Below are 17,569 nucleotides of genomic sequence, written 5' to 3'. Positions count from 1 at the left end.
CACATGGACTGCCGCGTCATCCAGGGAGGTCGGGCTGGATGTCGTAAGAGGTACGCGTCACCAAGACAACGGCCGGTAAGTATGAAATTCTTTTACTTTCACTAGGGAAAGTGCTGTCCCTTCTCTCTATCCTGCACTGATAGAGAGAAGGGAAGTACTTTCACCTCAATAGGCAGCGGCTAATCCGCATCAATTTAATGCCCATTTTGGGCAGATCCGCAACAGAATCCGCCATGTCTGGGCATGCCCTAAAGCTCCTTCTAGCCTGGAAATTCGAGAGAACTTATAAAGTCAATGAGAGATGGAGGATTCTGACTCACTGACTGAACCGTTTGTACCAAATGAGTCCAAAAGTTTCTAATGGGGGGCATCTGCACATGCACAGACAACATTGGACATGTACGAATGGGCATATGGCACATTACAATATATATAATGTAATACTTATCAATATAGATGCTAGAAGGCACATCCAGGTGGTCACATGACATAATCACAGGACTGACGGCTTGGCTGAAAGCTGGTCCTGCGAGTCTCTGACATGCAGGATCCAGATGTTATTGATCACATCTAAATTCATTAAATTAGATGTGATCGATATTAGCTGGATCCTGCATATCAGAGACACACGCAGGACCAGCTTTCAGCCAAGCCGTCAGTCCTGCTGACCTGAGGGATTCAGCTGCTTTGACAGCAAGATGCGGCTTCTATAAATACATGATACAAAGAAGTTGTGTGTTAAAAAGTCAAATAATTTTTTAATAAAAACCTATTTAAATGTTGCTTAAAATCACATATCACATTGTTTTATAAAAAATTGAGTTCAAAGGTTTACATATCTTTAAGGCCCAAAACCACTAAAGGGTTAAGGCAGGATTCACACCCAGCGTTTTGTTGCGATTTGGTGCATTTTTCTTGGCATTTTTGCGTAGTTTTTTAATGTGTTTTTTTAATGCGGCCAGATGTCACTTTAAAGTCTATAGTAAAATTGAAATAAACTTCACACAACTGCGTTTTGGTCTGTGGCGTTTTTGAGGCAAATTTGTGGTCAATGGTGTTTATTTCAAAATGCAGCGTGATCTGGGTATGGCGGTTTTTTCTGGTGTTTTTTCCCATAGGCTTCTCTATAGGAGTTCAAAGACGCTAGAAATAAAGAATGTGCACAGCAATGACACCAAATGAAAAACGCCACCGAAAAACGCCACTTAAAATGCCTTAAAAAAACTCATATTACATTTTAATAACTCTGTTTTTAGAAGCTTTTTTCTGATGTAGTTTAAATTGCCAGGAAAAATTGTGTGTGTGGAGGTCTTAGCAAAACATGGATAACAGTTGTTTTACGCTACACACGCTTCTTCCTGGTCCTGATTCTTCCTGGTTACATTCTTTTGATGGAAAATATTGGTTAAAAGCACACGAGCTAAGAGTTGGTATAAGGAAGAGAAAAGTGTCTAAGGCTGTGTTCACATCAGCGTCGGGTTCCGCTCATGGGTTCCATTCTATCTTTCCGTCGGAAGAACCGATGAACAGAAAGCCCAACGGTAACCATAGCTTCCGTTTGCATTACCATTGATTTCAACGGTAATGCTTCCGTTGCAATTGGTTTCCGTTTGTCCCTGTTCCGTAAGGGTTCAGGGTTTTTTTGCGGAAATAATAGCGCCGTTTTTTTGCATTTTAAAATGCATGGAAAAGAGACTGCAGTTTCATTATCATTTTCTACAAATGTATTTCCCTAGCGTTTTGAAAGTTCTATTGAGAAGTCTTTGGAGAAAAACTCCTGAAAAAAAACATACCTTCAGCATGCTGCGTTTTGATAAAAAATACTACTAACTTAAAAAACATCACTAAAACATTATGTAGGCCTCAGGGTATATTCACGTGCGGCAAACTTTGCCCCATACATCTGAATAGGGTTCTTTTTGCTGCATGTGATTGTCACAAGCCTCATTCAGACACATGGAACACATTTTTCAGTTGCAGAAATTCTGCAACAAATATGCCGAGTGTGAACATACCGTCAATTGACATACAGTATATATGAAAATGTATAGAGAAACAATGAGGAATGTTTCCAAAAAGGAATTTTAGACTTTGTTGTTTAATAACATTACACCGTAAAAAAAATAATCACATATACAGTATATGAATAGTGCAAAATACAGACTCATTATGCTGCCATAATGATTCACATTTGTTTTCTTCTCATAGATCCAACCGGATATCTGAAGTCAGAAGAGAATTCTGGATCAGAAACAGGTGATGAGGCTCAGTTGACAATTCGAGGACGACACCATGAAAACCACCAAAGAAGTAAAGGTATCAATATATTTTCATGTGAGAATGGTGTACTAATATAGCAATACTGAAAAAAAAAGAAAAATGCATTAAAGGGAACCTGTAAGCAAGATCATGCTGCCGTAACCACAAGCAGTATGATTTAGTGACAGGTCCTACAATCCTATGATCCATCGTCGGACACCAGTGATATCCATCATACGACGGGGTTGGCACGGTGTCATGGTTAGCGTTATAAACAGAAAAAACAAAGCAGATGTAAACCGAGCTTAAAGGGTGCCTGTCTAACACCACTAAATAGGCTTCCCTTCATAACGGAGCCATGACAGATCTAACAGATCCATTTTCTAACAGATCCCATTTTAACTTGATGGATTCCATTGATTTATTATGGATCTTGACTGCACTATTATTGCCATCAAACATACAGTACCTTTTGCAGCAAAGCAAATAATGGCCAGTGTAAAAAGAGCGTATTGGGGTCAATGCGGCAGTAGGTATGGAGGCTCTGTGGGGGCACAGTTGTTTCCACTGATATGGAGCATTGATTATGGCAGTAATTTATGGCATTACTGACTGGCTGGCAATGTTATCGGGCACTGACAAGTGTGCACATGTCTCTGTGTGTATCTTTGTATTCTCCATTGTCAAAATACTGCGTTTTGACACCGATTTGACTTGGGATCTGAAAAACCTGCAGTAGGGTGCTTTCACATGTGCCGTCTTGATGCAGGTTTTTTATGCAGTTAATGCCACAACCAGGAGCGGAATAAAAAAAAAGAGAAGTAGAATCTTTCCTATACACTTCCTCTGCCTTATCAATCCACTCCTAGCATTGGCTTCAAAAACTGCATTAAAAAAAACTGCATTAAAATGGCACATGTGAAAGCACCTTGTAAAGGTGTGGTTGTGTTCTGATCTATCTGGCCCATTTCAGGTATAAGGCTGGATTCACACGAGCACATTACGTCCGTAATGGACGGAACGTATTTCGGCCGCAAGTCCCGGACCGAACACACTGCAGGGAGCCGGGCTCCTAGCATCATAGTTATGTACGATGCTAGGAGTCCCTGCCTCTCCATGGAACTACTGTCCCGTACTGAAAACATGATGACAGTACGGGACAGTTGTCCGGCAGCGAGGCAGGGACTCCTAGCATCGTACATAACTATGATGCTAGGAGCCCGGCTCCCTGCAGTGTGTTCGGTCCGGGACTTGCGGACGAAATACGTTCCGTCCATTACGGACGTAATGTGCTCGTGTGAATCCAGCCTAAGGGCCATGACTTGCTATATAATTATGTGCACATGAAGAAAGGGCTATTGTAACTGTGAGAGCTCAGTGTCTCTGTGGGGTAGAACTCTGCAGCAGGGACTCATTAAAGGCTGGCTAGGGTACAGTCCCACATAGCAGCATCCGCATGCATCCGAAACCCAGGTAACTTGCAGTGGTCAATGACCGCACAATTTTGCCAGGTATCAGATATCTAATAAACTACAGGGTGGGCCATTTATATGGATACACCTAAATAAAATGGGAATGGTTGGTGATATTAACTTCCTGTTTGTGGCACATTAGTATATGGGAGGGGGCAAACTTTTTAAGCTGGGTGTTGACCATGGCGGCCATTTTGAAGTCGGCCATTTTGTATCCAACTTTAGTTTTTTCAATGGGAAGAAGGTCATGTGACACATTAAACTTATCGAGAATTTCACAAGAAAAACAATGGTGTGCTTGGTTTTAACGTTACTTTATTCTTTCATGAGTTATTTACAAGTTTCTGATAAAGATAGTGGGGCCATTCTTCTTGAATGGAAACCTCAAGGCCACGGGATATCTGAAATTGCTACATGATGATGTGTTTCCCTCTTTATGCACTGAAGCTGGCACGTTCCCTGAGTTTTTCCAGCAAGATGGTGCACCACCACATTATGGGTGTCAGGTCCGAGCATTCCTAGATGAACAGTTTCCTGGAAAGTGGATTGGTAGTCGGGGGCCAGTTGAATGGCCCCCTAGGTCTCCCGATCTGACCCCCTTAGACTTTTATCTTTGGGGGTCATCTGAAGGCAATTGTTTATGCTGTGAAGATACGAGATGTGCAGCCAGGGGCGTAACTAGGAAAGACTGGGCCCCATAACAAACTTTTGACTGGGGCCCCCCCCCTCCCCTGGGTGTCACACAACCCCCCCCCTTTGTAGATAGTGCCTTTTTTACAGTCCCCCCTGTAGATAATGCCATACAGCGCCCCCCCCCCCTGTAGATAACGCCATACAGCCTCCTCTGTAGACTGTATGGCGTTATCTACAGGGGGTACTGTATGGCGTTATCTACAGAGGGGGACTGTATGGCGTTATCTACAGGGGGGACTGTATGGCGTTATCTACAGGGGGGACTGTATGGCGTTATCTACAGGTGGGACTGTATGGCTTTATCTACGGGGGGACTGTGTGGCTTTATCTACAGAGGAGGACTGTGTGGCGTTATCTATAGGGGGACTGTGTGGCGTTATCTACAGGGGGACTGTGTGGCGTTATCTAAAGGGGGGACTGTGTGGCGTTATCTACAGGGGGGGACTATGTGGCGTTATCTACAGAGGAGGACTGTGTGGTGTTATCTACAGGGGGGACTGTATGCCGTTATCTACATGGGGGGACTGTGTGGCTTTATCTACAGAGGAGGACTGTGTGGCGTTATCTACAGGGGGACTGTGTGGCGTTATCTACAGGGGGGACTGTGTGGCGTTATCTACAGGGGGGACTGTGTGGCGTTATCTACAGGGGGGACTGTGTGGCGTTATCTACAGGGGGGCTGTGTGGCGTTATCTACAGGGGGGACTGTGTGGCGTTATCTACAGGGGGACTGTATGGCGTTATCTAGAGGGGGCTGTATGGCGCTAACGCCATACAGCCCACACTGTAGAGAACGCCATACAGCCCCCCCTGTAGGTAACGCCATACAGCCCCCCCCTGTAGGGAACGCCATACAGCCCCTCCTGTAGGGAACACCATACAGCCCCCCCCTGTAGGGAACACCATACAGCCCCCCCCTGTAGGGAACACCATACAGCCCCCCCTGTAGGGAACCCCATACAGCCCCCCCCCCAAAAAAAATGCGACCCATAGTGTGTCCTACAAATAACATGCATCCCCTATCCACAGGATAGGGGATACATGTGTGATCGCTGGCATTGATAGGGAGAACGGGGGACTGAAAGTCCCCCAAGTTCTCCATGACTAACCTCTGACTTCCTGCGTCTGTGTCGGCAGCTCAATAAAAATGAATGGAGCGCCAGTCACGCATTCGCAGAAGCGCGACCGGCGCTCCATTCATTTCTACGGAGCTGCCAACACAGACGCCGGAAGTCCGAGGTTTGTGATGGAGAACTTCAGGGGACTTTCAGTCCCCCGTTCTCCCTATCAATGCCAACGATCACACATGTATCCCCTATCCTGTGGATAGGGGATACATGTCTTTTGTTTAATGGCAGAGCAGGGAGATACCTCCCTGCTCTGCCGTAGTGTTCAGTGGCGTCCCGCTGTAGCAGCCATAGCGGCTGCTAGCGAAGCCTGCGGCCATGGTGGGGGCCCATGCCGGCGGGCTCCGTAGCGGTCGCTACGGCTGCTACGGCGGTAGTTACGCCACTGTGTGCAGCAACTGAAACGACGGATTCTGGAAGCCTGTACTAGCATTTCTTCTGCGGTGTTGCTATCAGTGTGTGAAGAGTGGGAGAAGACGGTTGCATTGACAATCCAACACAATGGGCAGCACTTTGAACACATTTTATAAGTGGTCAGAAACTTGTAAGTAACTCATGAAAGAATAAAGTAACGTTAAAACCAAGCACACCATTGTTTTTCTTGTGTCCGTAATGGACGCGGCGTTCAAGCACATGCCGTTACGGCTGAAATTACGGGGATGTTTCCTCCTGAAAACATCCCCGTAATTTCAGCCGTTACGGACGCTGCCATGTGAACATACCCTCACTGTCAAACTGCTTTTCTATCTTAAAGATTTCCTCATTTTCTCCTTAAAGGGGATGTCTCTTTTTTTTAGATTAGCTTCTCACTCCCCTGGCAAACCTCTGATTTAGCCAGGGATGTTTCTGTTGGATGTGCATAGGTTGTTTGCTAATGGCTAAATTGTACAGATTAGAAAAATGTTGCTGCTTTCTTTCTAAAATAGTACGTCACACCTGTCAATAAGTTGTGTCCGTTACTTCAGCTCTGTTCCATTGATGTGAATAGGTCTTAGCTGCCATATCACATACAGCACTGTGCAAAAGTTTTAGGCAGTTGTGGAAAAATGCTGCAAAGTAAAAATGCTTTAAAAAATAAAAGTGTTAATAGTTTTTTTAATCAATTAACAAAATAGTGACTGAACAAAAGAGAAATCTAAATAAAATCAGTATTTGTTGGGAACACACTTTGCCTTCAAAACAGCATCAATTCTTCTAGGTACACTTGCTCAAAGTCATGGATTTTGTACGATCATAGTCAGGGTTATGATCAACTAATTATACCAAATTATCATCATTTTCATATGTAGGTTTAAACACAGTCATTAACTTTAAGAAAAACTGTGTAGGAGGCTGAAAACTGGGTGAGGAACAGCCAAACTTTGCTGCAAATGTGAGGTTGTGGAAGACAGTTTCATGTCACAGTTCCACCATGGCAAGACTGAGAACAGCAACAAGACACAAGGTAGTTATACTGCATCAGCAAGGTCTCTCCCAGGCTAAGATTTCAAAGCAGACTGGGGTTCCAAGATGTGCTGTTCAAGAGGCACAAAGAAACGGGCAACGTTGAGGACTGTAGACACAGCTGGCAGAAACCTATGGGACCCAGGTACACCAATCTACTGTTCGGAGAAGTCTGGCCAGAAGTAGTATTCATGGAAGAATTGCAGCCAAAAAGCCATACCTTCAATGTGGAAACAAGGTCAAGCGACTCAACTATGCCTGAAAACATATGAACTGGGTTGCAGAAAAATGGCAGCAGGTGCTCTGGACTGATTTGGCTGTAACAGAAGGCAGTTTGTTCACCGAAGGGCTGGAGAGCGGTATAATAATGAGTGTCTGCAGGCAACAGTGAAGCATGGTGGGGCTGTATTTCAGCAGATGGACTTGGGGATTTGGTCAGGATTAATGGTGTCCTCAATGCTGAGAAATACAGAAGATACTTATCCATCATGCAATACTATCAGGGAGGTGTCTGATTGGCTACAAATTTATTCTGCAGCAGGACAACAACCCCAAACATACAGCCAATGTCATTAAGAACTATATTTAGCGTAAATAAAGAACAAGGACCCTGTAAGTGATGCTATGGCCTGGACAGATCCCTGATCTCAACATCATCAAGTCTGTCTGGGATTACATGAAGAGACAGAAGGATTTAAAAAAGCCTATATCCACAGAAGATCTGTAGTTAGTTCTCCAGGATATATGACAAAACAAAAACAAAAAAAATTGTTATTGGACAAAACCAGCACACTCTGGGTAGAACTATTAGTATCAAAATTGCTAAATATTTATTTATTAAAATCATATAACATAGGTCACAGGTTCTTTAGTTCTCCAGGATGTTTGGAACAACTTCCCTGCTGAGTTCCTTCAAAAACTGTGTACAAGTGTACCTAGAAGAAATTATGCTGTTTTGAAGGCAAAGGGTGGTCACATCAAATATTGATGTGATTTAGATTTCTCTTCTGTTAATTCACTTTGCATTTTGTAAATTGATTTTTAAAACAAACTATTAACACTTCTATTTTTGAAAGCTTTCTTAATTTGCAGCATTTTTCCACAACTGCCTAAAACTTTTGCACAGTACTGTACATCCTGTGGACAGGTGTTGCACTGGTTTTGGAAGAAAAATGCCATGTTTTTCAAGTCCTGTACAACCCCTTTAATGTAGTTTTACATGCAGCCAGTCAAAAGTATAGCCGACCATGTAATGCATGGGCTCATGTCCAGAGAAGAAGTCCCAAGCATAATAGAGTGGAGGTTGTCGTTGTGAGCAGGGGAGTAACTAGGAAAGACTGGGCCTCATAGCAAACTCTTGACTGTGGCCCCCCTGGGTGCCACAAGCAACCCCCCTTATAAATAGTGTCCCCTGTAGAATGTGACATACAGACCCCCTGTAGACAGTGCTATATAGCCCCACCTATAGACAGTGTCACACCCCATTTGTAGATAGCACCCCACAACCCCCTTGTAGATAGTGCCATACAGCTCCCTGTAGATATCGCCATAAAGCCCCCACTGTATATAGCGCTATACAGCTCCCACTGTATATAGTGCCACACAGCCCCCCTTAGTAGAAAGTGCCACACACTGACCCCTGTAGATTGCACCACACTGAGCCCCCTGTAGATAGAGCCACAGCCCCCCCTTGTAAATAGTGCCACACGTCTCCCACTTGTGTATAGTGCCACACAGCTCCAGTTCCCCCATGTGTATAGTGCTACACAGCTCGCCCTTGTGTATAGTGCCACATGTCTTTCACTTGTGTATAGTGCCACACAGCTTCCCATTGTGTATAGTGCCACACAGCTCCCCTTGTGTATAGTGCCACACAGCCCCCCTTTATGTATAGTGCCACACAGCTCGCCCTTGTGTATAGTGCCACACAGCACCCTCTTATGTATAGTGCCACACAGCCCCCCTTTGTGTATAGTGCCACACAACCCCCCCTTGTGTATAGTGCCACAAGGCAATGGCACATTCGAGAAAGTTGTATCAGCCAGGGAGATGTCCCTCAAACATGGAAAAGTGGGTTTAGAGGCAGGACTATCTGATTCTTCAGGATAGCGGCACCGCCCCATGACCCTCTAATGAGTAATTAGCATATAGTGTGCGCCGTTTTAAAATAGATTTTAAGGATTTTGCTGCATCTGAAAAAAACATACAAGGGAATGTTTGGAAATATTGACATGTCATGTATTACCGCATGGTGGAGGTTCAAGGGGTTAAAACTACCTGACAGATTCCCATTTAATATACAATGAATTGAGAACTATTCCATCTGCCCTGCAATTTTGTTATTATAAATATATCCTGTATAATTACAGATCCAGAACCAAGCTCTGACATACATACAGTACCACAACCAAGCTCAGTACATAAATACAGGGCTAGAACCAAGCTAAGTACATAAATGCAGTACCACAACCAAGATCAATACATAAATACAGCACTAGAACCAAGCTCTGACATATATACAGCATACAGCACCAGAACAATGCTCAGTACATAAATACTCTACCACAACCAAGATCAGTACATAAATACAGCACTAGGACCAAGCTCAGTACATAAATACAGCACTAGAACCAAGCCCATACATATATACAGCACCAGAACCAACCTCAGTACATAAATACAGCACCAGAAAAAAGCTCTGTACATATATATATATACACAGCACCAGAACCAAACTCATCACATATATACACAGCACCAAAACCAATCTCATACGTATATAAAGCACCAGAACCAAGCTCAGTACATACATACAGAATCAGAACCAAGATCAGTGCATATATACAACACCAGAAGAAATACAGCTCAATTTAGTGCAACCCCTGCCGTATAGGTTTGTATGGCGTAAAACTACAGTTCCCAACATGGCCCGAACAATGGTGAGGATATGCTGGGAGATGCTGTTTCACAAAAAAAAAAAAATCATACCACCCATCATCTCGCTGCAGATCATACGGTGACTACAATAATGATTAGAGGCAGAATAAACATTTACATTAAGTGACTCACCGGTGACGTCTCAGATTCTAGTTCTTTTCTTCTACCTCCGGTCCAGACATCTATGATGGATTTCTATCGGCCATGACCCATTTCTGCAGTTTTCCGTTCAGATGTCTTCAGCTTCTCACTTTTAAAACATTTCTGCACCCATAAACAAAGTTAAAATTCTCAACACCTCTAAATATAATAAAACAGCATACACTGCACCTCTAACTATAATAGCGCCATACACTGTGTCCCTGATTATAATAGTACCATACACTGTGTCCCACATGCACACCGTTCCCCCTGTAGATAGTGCCCCCATAGCCCCCTGTAGATAGTGACCCCCATAGAGCCTCTGTAGATAGTGCCCCACATACAACCTTCTGTAGATAGTGCCCACATATGGACTCCAGAGCTGCAAGGCAATAGTGCTAACCACTGAGCCACCGTGCTGCCCTACATATAGCTTCCCCATAGATAGTGCTCCACGTATAGCCCACCTCTGTATATAGTCTCACATATAGCTCCCCCTGTATATAGTGTCCCACATATAGCCCACCTCTGTAGACAGTGTCTCACATATAGCTTTGCCTGTATATATTGTCCCACATATAGCTCACCCCTGTAGACAGTGCCCTACATATACCCACTCTGTTGCTAGTGCCCCACAGGTAACCCACCCCTGTATATAGTGTCCCACATATAGCCCACCCCTATAGAAAGTGCCCTAAAAAAATAGCTCCCCTATAGATAGTGCTCTACATATAGCCCACCCCTGTATAGTGTCTCACATATAGCTCCCCCTGTATATAGTGCCCCACATATAAACCCCCCTGTAGATAGTGGCCCAGATATAGACCCCCTGTATATAGTGGCCCACATCCCCACCCCTGTAGATTGTGCCCCACATCCCCACATACAGCCTCCAATATATGTAATTCAACTCACAGTTTTATGAGAAAAAAACAAAAAACTTTACATACTCACATGATCCCGTTCCTGTTCGCTGGCAATGCAGATCGGCTGTCTTCTGAGCGGATCTGCTGGAGCTGAACGAGCATCGTCCAATGACGCTGATTCGCGGGGCAGAATGACTTGCCCCGTCAATCAGCGCCTTTCAAGCATGGAAGCGGCGCGATGACGTCATCGCGCCGCTAGTCAATCAGCGTCATTGTAAGGTGCTGAATGGTCGGGACCATTCAGCGATAATGCATGTATTCGGCTGTCGCTAGCACCGGGGACCCCTCCCTTGCTAGCGACGTCTACAGGCATGAGAGGGCCTGTGTCGCCCGGCCCATACTTGTTGGAGGCTCGGCGGCGCGGGCCACATAGTGGCGGCGCTACCGCTGTAGCAGCCATAACGGCTGCTAGCGGTGCCACCGGGCATATGGGGGGGCGTTTCGGCTGGCGGCACGGGCGCCCTCAAGCTGCGGGCCCTGCTACCGCTGTAGTTACGCCACTGGTTGTGAGATGTCTTTAATTTGGCTGACGCCCATGTCTATATCCTCAACATGATTTATTTATCCTTGAATACATCCTGCTCAATAACACTCTCAATGCAGAATAGATCATAAAATTCTCATTACCACATTTCGCACCGGGAAATAAATAAAAATGTTCACACAGCATATAATAGAATCTTTAATGTCACGTTTCATACATTCCCTGCCACTATACGCTGTGTTGTTATACAATCATTTTAGAAAGTTGCAAAATCATTAAACTTTATATCTAGTATATCAGAATTATTTACCTCCCAGTTCTGCACATCATAAGTCAAATCAACCATTACCATACAATGGTCTGAAAAGTCTATAGCGGCGTTTCTAAACTCTAAGATTAAGTACAGTATATATCTGGTCTGCTACGCTACAATTTCACCCCTTAGGCTGTGTCTGATATTGTAGCTTAGCACCATACAAGTGGATACAGTAAAAAGTAATATTGTCTAACCGTGGATTGATGTACACCTAGGTCCATAGCAATGCATTTGTGGCCTTTTTCGTCTCTGCGATCTTCTGAAAGTTGTTTGCCTCGAGGTATAACAAGCTTTACTGGAGAAATACATATTACAGTAACACTAGTACACTAACCGAGTTTACAGTACACTAATGGAGCTTGTCGAACAATATTCAGAAAGATTTCAATGTTTCTCATTTTTCTGTGTAGTTATTAAAATATTACTTGTTACCGTATCCATATGTATGGGGATAAGCTACAATATCAGACACAGCCAATTGACAAACAAAGCAGTTTTTTTTTTAAAATCCTATGACCCCCTTTGGGCTTCCTTCACACACACACTTTTTTTTCTGTGTTTTTAAAAAGGAGCAATACCTAGAGCAAATCACTACAAAAGCGCTACAAACAAAAAACACTGTGTATGTAGGCTTTGTCATATTTTACTATAATATCTGGCCGCAGAGCTTTTGGGCAAAAAAAGCAACCAAAAACGCAAGTAAACACTGTAGGGCAGATTTACAATTCAAAATGCACCCGAATTTGAGCCAGAATTGTGGCCCACATGCCGTAAGTCACATTTATACTGTTTTAGACACTTTTTGCACCTTGCACGACAAATGGTCTGATTTAGAGGAAAGCAGTCTGGGCCCTGAGGCAGCAAAGCAGCCCCAAACCATGATGCTGCCTTCACCATGCTTCACAGTTGGGAGGAAGTTTTGGTGTTGGTGTCCAGTGTTCTTTTTCCTCCAAACATAATATTGTGCATTTTTGCTAAAAAGTTCCACTTTTTCTCATCTGTCCATAGAACAGTTTCCCAGAAGCATTGTGGAATAGCCAGGGGATGTCTGGCAAACTTGAGACAGGCCATAATGTGGTTTTTTTTGTACAGTAGCGGCTTCATTAGTGGTGTCCTTCAATGAACACCATTCTTTTTCAGTGTTTTTCTAATAGTGGACACATGAAAAGAGGTTTTTGCAGTTTGTACAGTCTTTAGTAGGTCATGTGTGGTTGTGCTCTTTAAGTGATTTTAACAGGATGCCTACACTTAGAGAGCGTAACAACAGTTGTGAATTTTCTGCATTTGTAGAAAATTTGTCTAACCGTAGATTGACGTACACCCAGGTTTATAGCAATGCATTTGTAGCCTTTTTCCAATTCATGCATCTCTAAAACATGTTTTCTGCGGTCTTCAGAAAGTTGTTTGCCTCGATGTGTCTTTTTACCCTAACCAATCTTTCTTGAGAAGAACAGATTTGTCAGTAACCAGGCTTTGTGTGCCTTTATTTAGTGGGCAAACCCACACTTCTAATCTTGTCACTTTAATTAAAACACCTTTTGCCTAATTAGCTCTTGGAGAAGTCAATAACACAAATGTTTGTGTGTTATTAGTTTAGTTAGATTGTGTTTGCCTATAAATGTAACATACATAACAATCAGGCCACATTTTATTAGTAATCAAGTCAGAAATCCAGGTAATTCCAAAGGGTTTACTTACTTTGTCTTGCAACTGTATACTTTAATGTAAAGTCCTATATTAAACATCCTCAAGCACCTATCTACAACACTCTTTCTACTCCGGGGAAGCCCCAAGTCAAATCCGTTAGAAAATCACTGAGTCCACTATCTTTCTCTGTTGGTTTGTCCTTGAAAATATCATTTCTTTTTAGTCCGAAAGATCAACCTGAGGCATCATGTCCCATTTCTCTTTTTGCAGCAAACACTTCTGCATTGCGTGATCTTAGTCTTGATCCTCTTCACATTAAGAATACAATTTCTAAGCTGCATGGAGGTCACCTAGATTTCTATGTCTTCATTCTCCTTCCACTGATGTTCTCCATCCCCTAAGGGCATGCCCACACGTGGCGGATTTCCTCCGCAACTGTCCGCATCAATGCCGCACAGAATCTGCGTTGCAGATTCTGCGGCGGATCTGCCCAAAATGTGCAGTAAATTGATGCGGACTAGCTGCTGCGGACTGCGGTAAAAGTGCTTCCCTTCTCTCTATCAGTGCAGGATAGAGAGAAGGGACAGCACTTTCCCTAGTGAAAGTAAACGAATTTCATACTTACCGGCCGTTGTCTTGGTGACGCGTCCCTCTTTCGGCATCCAGCCCGACTTCCCTGGATGACGCGGCAGTCCATGTGACCGCTGCAGCCTGTGATTGGCTGCAGCCGTCACTTAGACTGAAACGTCATCCTGGGAAGCCGGACTGGAGACAGAAGCAGGGAGTTCTCGGTAAGTATGAACTTCTATTTTTTTTACAGGTTTCTGTATATTGGGATCGGTAGTCACTGTCCAGGGTGCAGAAACAGTTACTGCCGATCGCTTAACTCTTTCAGCACCCTGGACAGTGACTATTTACTGACGTCGCCTAGCAACGCTCCCGTAATTACGGGAGCCCCATTGACTTCCTCAGTCTGGCTGTAGACCTAGAAATACATAGGTCCAGCCAGAATGAAGAAATGTCATGTCAAAAAAGCAAGACGCATCCGCAGCACACATAACATGTGCATGACAGCTGCGGACTTCATTGCGGAAATTAGAATCTCCATTGAAGTCAATGGAGAAATTCCGCCATGAGTCCGCAACCAGTCCGCCACAACTCCGCAACATCCATTGCATGCTGCGGACACCAAATTCCGCACCGCAGCCTATGCTCCGCAGCGGAATTTTCCGCTTCGTCTAAACGAACGCTACTAAATAGAAGTGGAAGTCAATGGAGAAACGGCTCCGCTGCGGATTAACGCTGCGGAGTGTCCGCAGCGGAATTCAAGAGCAATTCCGCCACGTGTGGCTTTGCCCTAATAGCCACTGAGGCATCAATGTAAGGGTATGTTCACACGACAATGCCAAATACGTCTGAAATTACGGAGCTGTTTTCAGGAGAAAACAGCTCCTGAATTTCAGACGTTTTTACAAATGCACGCGTTTTTCGTGGCGTCTTTTTCGGACGTAATTGCAGCTGGTTTTCATTGGAGTCAATAAGGCACAGCTCTGGCTGTCCGTGAGCTGGAGTAAATTTGCATCGGGCCGCAGGTCGTCCCGTACCCTTACACTGAGCTATGCCTACTTTTTGTTAGAAAACTGGTGTGAAACAGCACAAAAGTCAAAATTTTGTCCGCAGCATGTGACTTTTGCGCCATTTGCATGTGACTTTTCTACGCCACAAAACGGGATAACATACATATGCCTCAGTATCTCTAGGGGTTTATTTACACAGTAAATTAGTAGTTGGTGCTGTTTTTTATGCAGTTTTTGAAGCCACAACCAGGAGTGAGTGGTAAGGAGAGGGGAATTTTTAATCCACTTCTGTTTGCACCAAAAACGGCGTCAAAACTGCATGGTGTGAATATAGATTTAGATTAATTATCAATGTCTCAGAATAAGGCCTTGTCCACACGTAACGGAATTGCTGCAACAAATTTCTGCAGCAATTCCGTGACATTGCGCTTCGGAAAGCCGCACCATTTCCTGCGTTTTATACTGCAGAAAATGGTGCGGAATTTGCTCCGTTTTTCTCAATGCTGCTAGATGGTGACATCTTCTCTGAAAAACGCAGCAATTCAGTCCACTTTCCGCAGCAGGAATTGACATGAAAAATACGCACTGCAGGTGAATTTCTGCTTGGAAATTTTACGCAGCATGTGGATGAGATTTGTTAAATCTCACCTACTTTGCTGCTACTGTATTCTGCTGCGTATTTTCTGTCCGCAATTCCGGACGGAAAATACGCATCAATTACGCTAAATGTGGACAAGCCCTTAGTCCACCCTCCACAGCATCTTGAACATGTTTACTACTTGTTAATTAAATATATTTAAATGCGTCGTACACACAGCGGCCGTTCTGTGACAATGTGCCACACGGCAAAACCGCACACGATTTTCAGATGCATGGCTTGTACAGGTAAAGCACCTTGAAATGGTTCTTGGCCATGTGGAACACTACGGCCACTACGTGTACAGGCACCCTAACCTCATAATATTCACGGGCTTCAGCTTCAGGGGCTTTAACTATCGAGCTACACCTACAGTCCAAACAAATGAATTAAGTTGTATGCAATTTTGTGGACTGCAGACATCACCTGATGGTTAAAAAGTCTCATAGTACTGTTGAAAAAAGACATATGATCATCAAGTTCAACCAAGAGATGGGAAAAGGGAAGGGATATGGGTTAACTATAGAACTTTGTTTTACCCCTATTGATCCAGAGGAAGGTAAAAAAAAATAATAATAATTACCTAGGAGCCATTAACCAATCTGCCTTAAGGGTATGTTCACACGCAAACGCAAAATACGTCTGAAATTACGGAGCTGTTTTCAGGTGAATATCTGACGTAAATGCATGTACTCGCGTTTTTCGCGGCGTCTATTACGGACGTTATTGGAGCTGTTTTTCAATGGAGTCAATGAAAAATGGCTCCAAAAACGTCCAAAGAAGTGAAATGCACTTCTTTGACACGGACGCATTTTTACGCGCCGTCTTTTGACAGCGACGCGTAAAATTACACTTCGTCTGAACGGAACATCGTAAAACCCATTGCAAGCAATGGGCAGATGTTTGCAGACATACTGGAGCCGTCTTTTCAGGCGTAATTCGAGGCGTAAAACACCTGAATTACGTCTGAAAATAGGTCGTGTGAACATACCCTTAAAAGGAAAAAATTTCCCTCCTGATCCCAAGTGGCGATCAGACTGGATCAATATTGAAACAGAAATTCTACCCATTGACATAGGAGCTAATATTTTTTTTATAAGAAATTATCTAAGCCTTTTTTAAAGCCATCTACGGTTTTTGCTGTGACCAGCTCCTGCGCTAGGCTATTCCACAGAATCACAGTTCTCACATTAAGGCTCTATTCAGACGAACGTGTTAAACGTCCGTGTGATGACCGTTGAAACAGCGCCCGTCACACGGACCGATATAATTCAATGTAGTTCACACAGCCGTTGTTTCAACGGACCATGTGAAGGGTCCATGAGAAAATAGGACATGTCCTATTTTTTCACGCTTCGCGCATCCCTCCATAGACTCTCATCTATGTGGAATGCGTGATATTGCTTCCCGCAGCGCAGAGCACGGATGCATCTCGGACGTTGAAAACTGTTGTTTTTCACATCCGAGATGCGCAGCGCCTGTGTGAATCTAGCCTAAGGGCTTGTCCACACGTAGCGGAATTGCTGCGTATTTTCCGTCTGGAATTGCAGACGGAAAATACACTGCAGAATACAGTAGCAGCAAAGTGGGTGAGATGCAACAAATCTCATCCACACGTGTAAAATGTCCGAGCAGAAATTCACCTGCGGTGAGTATCTTTCTTACCGCAGCATATCCATTCCTGCTGCGGATAGTGGACTGAATTGCTGGGTTTTTCAGAGGAGATGTCACCATCTCCCAGCATTGGAAAAAAACGCAGGAAAATCCGCATCATTTTCTGCAGTAAAAAATACAGGAAATGGTGCGGTTTTTCCGCAGCGGAATGTCTGCTAGTTTTAACAGAATTGCTGCAGAAATTTTCTGCAGCAATTCTGTTATGTGTGGACAAGCCCTAAAGAAGGCTTGTCTTC

The 17,569-nt window shown here is 43.9% G+C and overlaps 1 protein-coding gene across 1 annotated transcript in view; it reads left to right on the top strand.

The window, feature by feature from the left end:
* Positions 1–17,569, top strand: part of ASTN2 (astrotactin 2) — a 647,867-nt gene that overhangs the window by 218,834 nt on the left and 411,464 nt on the right. The window contains exon 4 of the mRNA XM_075835545.1: positions 2,209–2,316. Coding sequence (XP_075691660.1) covers positions 2,209–2,316 — 108 coding nt within the window. The remainder of the gene's footprint in view (positions 1–2,208; positions 2,317–17,569) is intronic.

This window comes from Rhinoderma darwinii, chromosome 8 (assembly GCF_050947455.1).
Source record: "Rhinoderma darwinii isolate aRhiDar2 chromosome 8, aRhiDar2.hap1, whole genome shotgun sequence".
In the NCBI taxonomy this organism is placed as follows: domain Eukaryota; kingdom Metazoa; phylum Chordata; class Amphibia; order Anura; family Rhinodermatidae; genus Rhinoderma; species Rhinoderma darwinii.
This window is presented reverse-complemented; position numbering and strand designations above follow the sequence as displayed.